At 44.0% G+C, this 13807-nt stretch overlaps 1 protein-coding gene across 1 annotated transcript in view; it reads right to left on the reverse strand.

The window, feature by feature from the left end:
• The window catches only part of LOC139763280 (uncharacterized), a 35433-nt gene extending 25089 nt beyond the window's left edge, over positions 1-10344 (reverse strand). The window contains exons 1-2 of the mRNA XM_071689233.1: positions 10243-10344; positions 531-768 (exon numbers count right to left, since the gene is read on the reverse strand). Coding sequence (XP_071545334.1) covers positions 531-721 — 191 coding nt within the window. The 5' untranslated portion in view covers positions 722-768; positions 10243-10344. The remainder of the gene's footprint in view (positions 1-530; positions 769-10242) is intronic.
• Positions 10345-13807: the final 3463 nt, after the last annotated feature.

Below are 13807 nucleotides of genomic sequence, written 5' to 3' on the forward strand. Positions count from 1 at the left end.
TTCCAGGCTAGTACAAATTATGCACAATACGTAAACGATCATTAACATTCCACATAACGACAGGTAATTCCTCGTGGTATAACGTAAAGCAGAAGGGAGTTGGATGGTAAGACTCCCTTTCGTACTAACTACACATTATGTCCACAGCGTACACCAACCATCCACCTCCCGATACGTGTCATCCGGGTTCACCTACCTCATTACACTCTCATGCAACATCCCGGCACATCGATAATAATAGTTCACGTACACAATGTGTGTTCGTCATATATACGACTGTGTAACGCTACGCCGTCCCCTGTAGACTTCCTACACGTATGTGTCTGTTCCCTCGACCCAGCTGTACACTACAGCCTCTCTGGCACCACTCATCTCAAGAGTACAACTTGACTAGAAAAAAAGGCAGCATGCGTCCGACAGGCCGCACTCGACTCACGTCCCTGGCCGCGCCAGATCCGTCCCATGTATGTGGCACACACACACACACACACACACACACACAGACTGTCTCGGCCTATGGAGGAACTTACCTTCTACTGAAGCGCAGGGAACTGGGGAGCCCAGCTCTCCTTGGTCTGGGGCGAGGGGTTTGCCATCGGGAACCGGGGCGCCCTGCTCTCACGGAAATCGGGGTCTGCCTCGCAGGAGACCGGAGCATCACGACTGGCTCAACCATACCGGGAACCGGGATGAGGATCGATCCCACAGGGAACCGGAGCATGACGCCTGACCCAGCTGTGCCAGGCTTGGGAGCGGAATCTGTTGCACCTGGGGGAAAAAATCAGGGGGGGGGACCTCGTTAGTCAACATTGTACGAGAAGGTTATCAAGATATGAAGCATATTCCTCAAGATTTAAGATGAGTTTCAGAATAAGGGGTTCTGCTTTATAAACACCGTTGCATTTACACACAGCATGCTAAGCTGACTGATGAATTCATTCAACTCGTTTGATAACTAATTTACAAGTGAAACTATTCTAACACTTCCACAAAGTGCAACATGAAGCACATAGTTTTTTTCTTCTTTTTACGTAAAACGTTTACAGATGAATTGTTCACAACAAAGTTCGGAACAAAATGCTTATTCACAACATCTTGTTTACTAACAACTCCCGAGGGTGAAATACATGTTAACTAACACAGAAAGACGAGACATTACCATTACATCTGCTGATAGTAACCATATACTTGACAGCAAACCTCAGGACCTGATGTAGATCAGAATGGTAGCAGCCTATCACACTATCATAAACTCGTTTCTTATCCAAGTATTTCCCGCCACTCGGTTCGTAAACTAACCCTTTTTACTACCCGGCTCGCAACCTAACCTTCAGAAAGTCTTACATCCTGTAGTACGTTTTTCAACATCAAATTATGCATTTACTTCAAAAACACAAATTGCCGGCTTCATGACAACGAAGCGCGGCTTAGACGAAGCCCAGGTGGTGGGCAATGTTGAGGCTGAGTTAAGATCAGATTGACGGGATAATTAGCTTGTAGCTCGGCTCCCATGCAATACCCCGCGAGAAATTAAATGCGTTCCACACTAGTAAGTCTTCGGGCGATACCAGCCTATCGTTATAACCACCCTGCTTGTGGCAGGGCTGGCGCTTCTGCGGTACAGCTGGTTCTTACGTGGTGGTCTGAAGGAGTCGCTTTGTCCCTGAACAACTGAAATACGATCCTGAATGATGACTTTATCCAAGGCGGCAACAATCGTACTCACGGGGTCATTAGTGAGTCGCTCAAGGATCGACCGTCGAGTTATAAGGGAACTTGTTATTACCTGTCTGTTGTGGAATATGAAGGCGTCTGTTGGGGTTATCATCCCGAGATTAAAGAGTGGAAGAGGGGCGTACTGCCAGTGGCCTTGTGCAGCACTTCAGGTAGCGTTACGTACGTACGGTTCCTAAAGACTCTAGTGATACGGGGAGGGCGGGGGAGCATGGCGACGTGGTGTCCACACCAGAGAATATCTTACCCAGCACGACAACGCAACAGGTACCTTCACCGTAATATTTGGATACTGCGAAAGAGATGAGAATCAGGGAGACGGATGACTGTGAGGAACAAGGAAATGAGAGAGAGGGGCATATTAGAGGAAGCACTCCAGGGGTGAGGGAAGGATGGCATGTGTGGTGGCTGGTAATTAGAGACCTCCTCAATATCTGCCGCCACAACCACCGTTAGGATATTACTCTGTCTGATCTCATCCTGATTATACCGCTGCGCTCCGTCAACCCTGATGCCAACCAGAGGCAGGGAGATGGGAGCAAAGGTGACGTCTGTATAAACTGACACTATGGAAGGCATTGACAATGCAAGATAATAGTACTTTTTTTTACAAGATAATAGTACTTTTTTTAATATTATGTAATTGACCACGCTGTACAACCTGGTTACTTCAATATTCCCGTCTACTCTCCTGGGTCCCACTGCTAAGCCTCCTGTCTATTGCCCAGGGTAACACTGTCATAGTCTCCCGTCCAATACCTGGGTCCTTAAATCATAGCCTCCCGTCTACTGCCCAAGATCCCATTGTCACAGACTACCGTCTACTGCCTAGGGTTCCACTGTCACAGACTACCGTCTACTCCCTAGGGTTCCACTGTCACAGACTACCGTCTACTCCCTAGGCTCCCAATGTCACAGCCTCCCGTCCAATGCCTGGATCCTACTGTCACACCTTCCTATCCACCCGCTTCACTAATGAGACACAGTAATCTTACCTTGTCTTTAAAAGATCGCGTTAGAATCAGTTCAAAAGATTACGTGCAACATTTTCATTCACCAAATTGCAAAAGTTACTGTAATTTCCCTTTCAATAGCATGGCATTCTTGTGTTTCGGCTGAAAGACAGAGCTTAAAGATGTAACCCCATGACTCTTTAGCTAGGCGCTCCAGCAACTTCCAGGCAGAGCTTGCAATAACAGGATGAACTCCGAGGCGAGAAGTTCATTAACGAGTCTATACCTTTTCGTCAACCATGCAACCACGCCAAATGTTACGTCACTGGTGGCGGGAGCATAAGTCTGAGAAAAGCTACCGTGATTGGCACCCTCGCCGCCGGCACCTACGTAAACACCAGGTCTAAAAACTGTGAACCAGCAGCCGACCAGCGGGACTCTGTTCGTGGAGGCAGGAGGGAGGGAGAGCGAGCGGGTCGACCCGCCTCCCGAAGACGGAGAGGGAGAATGTGTGCAGTAGCCGTTTGGACATGCGAAGGGAAAGAGTGAAGATAAGTTGACAAAGAGGATACATGTTGGAGAAGAAGGAACAAGAAGCTGTAGACCGAAATGGAGATAGAGGGACAGATAAATACGACTTTTGAGAGCTTGGGGACTAAATTGGGGTAAACCATCTGGGGCCTAGTTTCAGTGCATTACATATGTCAGCAAAAGAATATGAGCAAATGAGGCTCTTTCTTTGTTACTGGCGCTCCTCGCTAACGCGGGAAACGGCATATAAATACAGATAAACAGATGCCTTCCTGAAAGGATACATTTTTCATTATCATACGGTCGTTAGAAGGCGCCTCTCTGCTGTTGTGGTTTACCTATTCCCTAATAATCCACTGGCCCAGGTTCAATCCCCGGCTTGGGCAAGGCACGCAGAGCTCATCCAACTGTTATCATTCCTCTGGTTGGTAGATAACCAGGCTATAACCTCGGATGGAGTAAAGAACCACCGGTGTGTACAGACCTATCCAGCCGACAGCTTGCCCGGTAGTTCCATGTCTGGGGACCAGGCCTCTCTGACGGGTCGGTGAGGCAATTATGCATTGGTACTTCACTCTCGGTAGACCCTATAAATGTATGGCCAACACACTGCAATGGCACAACACAAACGCAAGTGTCTCGCCACCTACGGAAGCTGTTCGTCTGCCTAACCACACAACATGTCTCGAACCCTCAGCAAAGACACCAAACCCTGACATGGCAAAACCTCATAGCAACTATCATAATATCTCAAGCGGTACCTCAACATCTCTCCACAACATGAAGCTTGTTCAAACACAACAGCTGATGTCAAGACGTGCACTTCATCACTATACCACAACCGAACACTTGCGGAACAATCGAACACTTCTGGAAGGAGTCAGGTATGGAATACAACTGTGCGGCCTGGCCTGGTGGTCAGGCGGGGAGGCAAGTACCTACAGGCATTTCGGACGCCGATGTGTACACAGGAACGACTGCAGGCTTCACCTGGCAGTTTAATTCCATCAGTGGTAATCCATAACGTACGCATGTATTAAAACAAACATGTTGAAATAATTATGATGATATGGGAATGCAAGAGCCAACAAGAACACAAAAACTGGGATGATACACCAAAAGGGGATCAGTAAAATGTGATGTTCTCTCACGTAAACATGACAACCCCAGGCACTATGACCCCTGGTTATCTGATGCATCCTGACTCCTGCCTGAGTTAAGACTTGGCACTTCCACACGACCTCCTGCAAGACTTCCAACACGATCTGCTTCAGGAATCTCTACACGACCCCCTGCAAGAGTTCCTACACGACCTCCTGCAGGACTTCCTACACTGTCTCTTGCAGGAAGTCCTACAGTTTCACATCCTGCTGCATCACTCCTGTCATAAACATTGTGACTAGCTACGTCGGAGAGTCACCTCCATTACCTGAAGAGCCTGGAAATCCGGTGAAAAATGAAAGGGAGGGAGACAGAGGGATCAAGATCTCCCTGAAGAATGGTGATGAAGACGTCAAGAGGCGCGCCAAGATAGGAGAGGTGAGGAGGGAGCGGGTAAGAGGAAAGACGAAAATAAGCACCGAACACAGAGCAAGAGGAAAGATACAGAGTACCGAGAAAAAATCCAACACTTGTAATCCTGGCGGCTCATAAAACCAAGAACAATATGGGAGAAACTTGTTAATAATAAACAGATAATTAAAAGTACAGAATTTCCAACCCGCGTTAATTGGTGCGTTCACTTCCACACCTCATTACAGCTGCTCTGGTTGGCGACACTCGCTTTATTGTCACCAACCAGGGGTGAAGCTCCGAGGCTTCAGACACACGTGTGCCGGGTTACCGAAGCCTGAGACACCAGTCACATGAACCGTTCTATAAAACCAGCCCTAGGGACTGTATGAGTTCGAAGCCTCACATAATACATCATTGGGTCTGTAACTCAAACTGGTTCCTCATAGTACACCTGGGGTCAGTACCACCAAACTGTACCATGAGTCAGTACCACCTGGGTCTTCATGGTACAACTGTCTCCACACGGTACACCAGGGGGTCATTACCACCATGCTTCCTACGGTACATCAGGAGCACCATGGTGTACCACTGAGGATTAAGTCAAAGTCCGCACCATCACACCTCAGGCTCGCTCCACCGTGCTGAATGATCGTACAGTCGTGTTCAACGGTCGCAAAGTCGGGGGTCGTAGCTCGTACCGCCGTCGTACTGACGGAGTACACCGTCGTACTTAAGGGGTTGAAATACATGGTGCAACCTGGTTATCAGTGGTGACCATGAAACAGCTTACACAAGTACGTTTAGCTTTCCTAAACCCCTGGCCGCTTCAGCCTCTTCTGTCTCAGTTCACAAACACACACACACAAACACACACATCTGCATAGCAACATCTGCGAAACGACAGTACTTCAGTGGCTGTCAAGATTCTCTACATTGCCCCAAGCAGCTGTCGTATTTTCAGCCTTACTTACATGATCACTCCAACCAGCCCAAAAACACTAACGCGTATTGACTCGTTTTTCGTAATTCCCTATTTTCCTGACACAAGCGCTACGCGCACGGCCTTTCCTTTTAGGAAAATTCCAGTCGAAAGTAATAGTAATCAATCTCTCTCTCTCTCTCTCTCTCTCTCTCTCTCTCTCTCTCTCTCTCTCTCTCTCTCTCTCTCTCTCTCTCCAGCACCGTGGGCGAGAGGCCGGGAATCTCCCTCACAGTGAGGCAGCCACCGGCAGCCACCACCGCCCTCGCCGTTACATCCTCACCCCCAGTAAGCGTCCCCAAGTCTCCATTCCTCTTTGATACAATTTTCGCAACTTTAACTAAACATTACTCAAAATACTTTGTGCGTCATGAGTCTCATGATTAATTTTCAACCTCTTACCGTCTCTAAATGTTTTTCATTGACTTTAGCTATACTTTTCACGCGTTCAACTGAGAATTTTGGGAAGGTCATTCCCATCATGGTAAACAGGTTCAGGTATGATAGTTTTCCTTCCTTCCTTCCTTCCTTCCTGCCTGCCTGACGTATGTTAATCTTGTCAATGATTGATGGCGCACCCCATAAGGTTATCTGTTCACCAATGTGATGTCTGTGCTTACTGATGGTTGTCACAAACGTACAGTAGTAGTTATGTAGTAACCACTTGGTAGTTTGTAGTAGTTATGTAGAACCACTTAATAACTGAGTTTGTGAGTTCAGCAGTACCCAGTTTTAGATAGTTCCACTGCAACCACTTGCTGTTGTTTGTTATAGTTCCATAACAATGCGATTACTGACGTTTCTGACAGTAGCTAAATAACCTTATCATTCCACCTGACAGATACACAGGAGTTTAACAACTACAACGAAACAATATAACGATGTGACACAACATTATGACCGGTTTAAGTGTCACAAGAAATCGTATGAAGTAAATCGTAGCCCGTTCAGAGCTGGAGCGCCAGACCCATGTCTTCTATCCCACAAGTTAACAAACTGTTTACGAGAAATTGAAGGTCGATATATACTTGTGGGTGGCGGGGCTCGAACCACAGTCCTGCCACGTCAGCACTACCAGACAGTTACACCAAATCAAATCAAACTTTAGTTTTTCTCCTAAGGAAAATTTACAAGGACTCCGTTACCATACACCTGCGCGCGCGCGCGTGCAAGGCCTAGCCAATGTCCAGACATATAAGTTAATGTATCTATATACGTCTCCATGTGGTCGAGTATACATGCGTATACAGTAATGACTACGTGTATTCGTACTTTAGGCGAAAATTTGCGCTCAATTCATCCACAACCTCCATTCACTCGACCAAACTACCTACTAAGGCCCTTCACCCACTCAACCAGACCTATCACATCCTTTCCACAGCCTCCAAGCCATTCGACCAGACTTACCTCGTCTCCTCCTGAGCAACCAAAATACTCGACCATGACCGACCTACCACGTCCCTTCCACAACCCCCAACTACCAGGCTAGACCTACCACGTCCCATCCACAACCCCCAGCTACCAGACTAGACCCACCACGTCCCCTCCTGACCCTCCACATACCCGAACAAACCTACCAAGTCCCGTTAATTAGTCGTCCAGTTCTTTACAGCGAAGTCGTCCGCCCTTCTCATTAAGTCTTTTCAAGTTTGCCTCCCTGGGTCGACGCGTCTGCCTTCCTAATATCAACACATTTGGACACCTTTAGAAAGCCTATTTTCCAAGAAAAATCACGAAAAAAAATGCTATAATTTCGTTATAAAAAAAATCGATAAAGTAGATCTCTTCTGGAAAATGGGGAATCCAATAAAGTTTACGGAATGAAAAACGATACAGCAGCAACTTGTGAGCGACGTTCTCTCAATAACTTCTGGTAATTTTCCCTTTTTTCTTTCTTTTTAAAGGAAAGATTTTCGGATATGCTGAAAGTCTGTGGACATACTCTACAGTGTATGTGAACACGGCTCTCTCTCTCCATCGGGAGGCAATGCAGCAAGGACGGGAGCCCAGTACCTAGGAGCGGGCATTCCAGTCACAAAGTCAACCAGAGGAAAAAATTTCTGAGGATATTTTTCCTCTTTCCAAGTCACCATTATTGTCAATATCAACGAAAGACGTAACGTGTGGACCCTAGCTATCTAAATGGGGGCAGCTGACAGTCTAGCGTAAGCCCTCGCCAACTAGTATCATCATCTGTATGGGTCCTGGCTGTCTGGTGTGGGTGTGGGCCCGAGTGTCCAATGTGGACCCCTGTCAAAAAAAATGAACTCCCTTCACGACAGGAGACTTTCCTTCCTTATACGAGTCATACACAAGAACGGGAAGAGTGGTGCCAGAAAGCTTGAGACCGAAAGTACTTGATGGGGAAAGTTGTTACTGTGCGGTGTGAAGCTATGGTGTGGTGAAGAGGCGGTGTGGCGTGGTATGAGGCGGTATGGTGTGGTGTGTGACGGTATGATGTATGAAATGGTGTGGTGAAGGCGGTATGGCGGCAGAGTGGTATAGTGTGACACGGCGTGGCGGAGGTCATGTGGTGTGTGGCGGTGTAGTAAAGTATGAGGTGGTGTGGTGGTAGGATAGGGTGTGGTATGTGGCGGTGTTGTAGAGATGTGGTGTGATACAAGGCGGTGTAGCAAGGGTGTGGTATGGTGGAAGACGGTTGTAGTGTGATGTGAGGCTAAGTGGTGTAACGAGGTGTAACGAGGAGTGGCGGAGGTGTTGTGTACGGGGTGTGTGTGTGTGTGTGTGGGGGGGGGGGGGGAGCGTTGTGTACAGCGGTGTGGCGAAGGTGTGGTGTTTGTGGGAAGGTCAGATTTAAAAGAAGGTATTAAAATCCATGAAGTTATCTGCTATGAAATTGTCCCTACATAGTCATGGGAACAGGACAGAACAGCAGTAGGCGGGGGTAAGGATGTGCTGCCATGCGAGCAATTCCAGTTGCTAATTGGGAAAGTGTATGTTGACCAACAGGTGATAGGAACACCAGAGCATGGTCATACAAGAAGGATAATGTTTCACTATACATTGATGTACTCTGTGAGAATTTACATTAGCTAAGTGAGAAAGTTACTGAGCAGCACAAAACATTATGCTTCTAAAAAAAAAAAAAAAAGGGGGAAAAAAACCCCGATGCATTACCGTCCGGATACACATTAACTTGTGGTGCTTCACACTGTGATGATAATACGACGGAGATGAATGTAGATGAAAATCTGTCAAAAAAAAGTTTCCAAACTCCTTAATGGTAAAGGAATTGGAGACTTGAGTCATTCTGCTGTTACTGAAAACGTAAGAAACATAGTGCTAAACCACTAAGAAGAAATACATGAAAGACTAGACAGTGAAAGGAAGATCGAAGCAGCTTCTTCAGAAAATGGCAAACAGGAACATTGCTCAACAGTATAGTGACATCAAACCATTTCTTTCAGCAAAGCGAGCTGACTTCTAAGAGTAGAAAGCACCTAACGAGAGGCCACATTAGTACTATAATTACTCTACACAAAAAGAGCTCAAATTTATAGCTAGGCAAATAGATAAAGGTTACAAACAACTTGGAACACCCAAAATGCTAAACCTGTTTCAAACATCTCTTGCAGCAGCGAGAGGACGAATGGCAGAACTTACGACAAAATGACTGGGGAAAAAATATGTTCGAGGAGTAAATCAACACATTCCTCTTAGCCAAAACTGGAAGGGTATCAACAGAAGCACTGGAACAAACAAACATGATTCCCCAGCAGCAACCGCCTGACGAATCATCACGAAATGGGCTCATGTTCCGTCATAAAATGCCGCCACCTGACAGAGAGAGAGAAGATATAACCTACTTCATGCTAAACAAGCCATTCACGGAGTTCATCTTGATGCAGTTCTTCACCTGGGGCAAGGGCACATTGCCCCTGGGAGAATGGTGTCACGTATGACATGAGTAGACTTCATTGACGCGTACCCCGTAACCCATTATTAAAGCTGTATCATATAGGTCATATACCCTCAATGTACCGACAGCCTAACTGCACCGATACCTAAACACGATCAACCTAATGAATTTAGCCCCAACACCATGGCGAGTAGCCTCTGCAACAGTCCTGAGAGGATGGTGCTCAGGGGACTCCAACACGGATTCAAATAACATTTGTATCCTAAAATTAATGATTTCACAAATGCCAAGGTGTACACATGTGTATCCCACTTTCAAAACAGTTCATGAAGGCGGACGGCATAAGTACACCATATTTGGCCTACATGTTGCTTCCCTCTTGTGGGGTGTCTCTGAAGACCCAAGAGCCTTCGATGTACTACCAAATACAATATAACCAACCCTAGCTGCACCCTTCAGAGACCTTTCACTTGCTCTGAACACAGAAACGGTTCACATGTTTTCCTCTAACAAGATTTTTCTGGATACACAGAACACGTGCAACATTCACTGACCACCGTCTCCACATTTCACAATCAACTCCCAACTACTTATGCATTACCAATACCTATACTACAATATCCATGGTGTTCTAGCAACGTTTTACTTACCGAAATAATCATAAATTCAGGTGTCTTCGCAGAAAACCACACAAAATCGACAAAATACTTGTAACATGGAAGAACGTGGTTTTCGCATCAACCATACCACAGCTCAAGAATGGAGAAGATCGTTGAGATTTGAGATAATTGTACAAATATTCTCTTTGCTGTGAGTCATGCCAAGGTAGGATGACAAAAAATATATAGACAATATATCACATATATAAACGAGCCAGAAAAACCGCCTACAAATCAAAATAATACTGTAAATTACCGTGACTTATTTTCCAAGTAAGCATGTGAGGAAACAGTTGCCATTTTCCACTAACCCAAATCTCTCTCATTTGCAAGTGTAATAAAAAACGAAACAAAATTACATCACCTTTTATAGTGTACTATATCTCTATATATTTACTACATTATAATTTACATGTGACAATACTAAAATTACCAAAGTTAATGTATTATTCTTATACGTAAAATGAAGTCCTTAGCTGAGCGAGGGCTACCGCACACAGGACCCCCGTGCACGTACACACCAACCAACCTGACAGGATGGTCTGGCTCGTCAATACGAAAGGATTACCTTGCGTTCTGATCAAAGTGCAGATGTTACCAGTTCATGCTTCCTCGAGTGAACTTACAATACCGGTGAGACTGGGCAGAGCCGCTAGTCAGTATTATGCTGTGCGGCAGGAATTAGTGTAATGATGTTTTAAGTGCATTTTCCATCATATTCCTTTACACATAGTCCTATATTGAAAGATCGAGCTCACTTGTAAGTACTTATAGGATGTCTTTCCCAAATTTTTCCTTACACTTATGAATTAGGGTGATTTATTTAGTACTTACTGGTGTGCTATGATGCATGTCATATTCCCACAACTGTTAAGATATCAAGTGTAAGAATATTTGCGGGTTTTCCTTATCCTACAGGAAAGTGAGTGGTTACAGTATACTTGGCAGTCCATTGGCCTAGTTGGATCATTAAGAATGCATGCCATGTTATTGCCACTACTGTTATAAGGATTAGATATCAAATATAAGAATATTCCCGGCCTATACTTAGCCTGCGGGAAAGTGAGTGATCACAGTATGCTTGGCAGTCCATTGGCCAAGATGGTTTGCTATGTACTCATTAAGGGGCTTTACTTAAATGATGACTTATGGGCCCCCATAGCTAAGATGTTTACAGAAGTTATACATTTCGCCTTTCCACTTGAGATTTCAGATTTTTTAATATAGTGGGAAAAGTGTAGGGTAAACACAGAATATCAGAGGTTATGTAAATTATCGAAGATAGATGGACATGGAGTACAACAATAGTCGAAGTGTCAATCGTTGTTAAGTGACATATATATGTTGTTCAAGGAATACATGCACAGAGTTGTACATTTTCGAATTCATAGAACCAACCTTCCCCTTTTACAAGAACAGAAAACAATATTATGCCACATAAGTTTTTTGTAATTAAAAATCTCATTTTCTAAGTTTATTCTCTAGTTACAGCAGTATGCTCAAAGATGGCGTTGCATATCAAACATATAAAATGACATTTATAGAAAATATTAAAAGTTGTTCATCTTAAAGGTCGTACACTCGAACCAACTCACTGCTCAACACTACCTGAGGGTAATGTATAATAATGGATTAATAATAGGTTATGTTTACCTTTTTACTGTTCTGCTGTACATAATTGGAGGTATATCATCCACTATTATCAAAAGCGCATGAAAACCTTGTAGCAAGCAAAGCTCACCAGCACACGAAGAATGTACTATATTATTACCTTGGTGTCTGTTTACCCCCCCCCCCCCGTGTACGTTGCGTCTCACCTTGGGTGTGATGACCTGATATTTATACCAACCCTTAATGTCTCAGGGGTATGGTGGATACAGCTGTACTCCTATGACACAGACGGAAAATCAAATCTTGCCTCCCTCAAAGCGATCAAGTTTACAAACCTATCCCACGGGGTCTGGGTCATGTCACAGCAGCGAGTGGCGCCACAGGTTACTGGCACATTCATTTAGTAATAGTATTGCTCCTGTGGAAGGCTTCACTATAAAAATATTTTGTTTCACGACCACCCGTTAGGGCCAGATGGACTTGGTTTGTCATCCTACATTTTGGTATGAAACTGTGGAGGCTGACATATTTATCCAAACCTCCCATATGATTTTTATTTATGGAAGGAAATTGAAATTCAAGTAACGTGGACAATTTAATTAAGGAAGAAATATGAGCTTAAGTCGAGTTTCGCTCCTCAAGGCACAATTTATTTTGTTCTGTATTTACGTAATGCAGTAACTGTTGCAGGGCATAGTTATTAGGATTATTTAACATTTTCAAATAAGATGGGAATGAGGGTTATGTACATCATGAATAACTGGTTAATTTTTGTAAAAGTAGGTAATAGACTTGCATAAAATCAACAGAATCAATGAAAACATCACCACCTAACTCCTCTGGCAGTCTATAGTTATCTAAATATTTTGTGTAATACACTTGTTCAAAATCAACAGAACCGATGATAACATCTAATACCACAGGCAGTCAATATCTGTATGTGTAAGATATACATATTACCTCTATTTTCATTTCTAAAGTTTATTGATAAAAGGGATCTGTTTCACATGACAGGTAGCCTGCAATAGATGCACCTCATAGTCATCATGACAAACCAAGCAGCCATGCAATCCTTGGCAGCGGACATATTTGGGATATTGTATTTCTACCATAAATATTTGCTACTATGCTTGCTTTTCATAGGTCTGTTGATATTATGAAGAGGGCTTTACTTCACATTAATTAACCCACTCACCATTTTTCCTTAGATAACCCTCACTACTATTCGGTATTATAACTTGATAAAATATAGCACTCTAAATCATGTTCCACAACTGTTATTGTCACTGGATATCTAATAAGCCATATGTTGGACTTTAACTTATGTAAATTTGCATAGAGAATTTAATGTTAAACAAAATAAATGTCACTTTGAAACATATATTTCTGAAAATAGCAAAAGAAACCCAAAGAAGTTTTTACAGTTATATTTGAAGCAAGAGTCATTAACCAGTCAATTGGTCCAATAATCATGGAAATTGGCAACTGTGTTCAAGATAAAACTGGCAAAACTCTCAACTGCCTTTATCGCATCTGTATTTGCAATTGTCGACACAACCTTTGTCCCGTCCCTAATTTCACCGATACAAGAGAACCTCTTGCGACAGATTGACATAAAAGCTTAAGACACTTATTAGTGATAAACCAAATAAAAGTAAATTAAATGGTAGGCCCTGATAAGCTTAAACCGAGGACAGTGAAAGGTGAAAAATTGGATAGTTAAGCCCATGCCTGCCCTTTTCAACAAGTCAATAGCTGTAGGAAAACTTCCAGATGAACAGAGGTTTGCCCTGTAAAATCGATTTTCAGTAAAGATAATGTCTTCGCCCAGAAATTATCAACCAATTTGCAACAACAGCTACTACGACTGGGAAGGAGCTTAGAATGTATGGTATTCCTGAACTTTACCATGAGAGACAACAGTGGCATTATCTAACAATTATTT

This window comes from Panulirus ornatus, chromosome 46 (genome assembly GCF_036320965.1).
Source record: "Panulirus ornatus isolate Po-2019 chromosome 46, ASM3632096v1, whole genome shotgun sequence".
NCBI classification, from domain to species: Eukaryota; Metazoa; Arthropoda; class Malacostraca; order Decapoda; family Palinuridae; genus Panulirus; species Panulirus ornatus.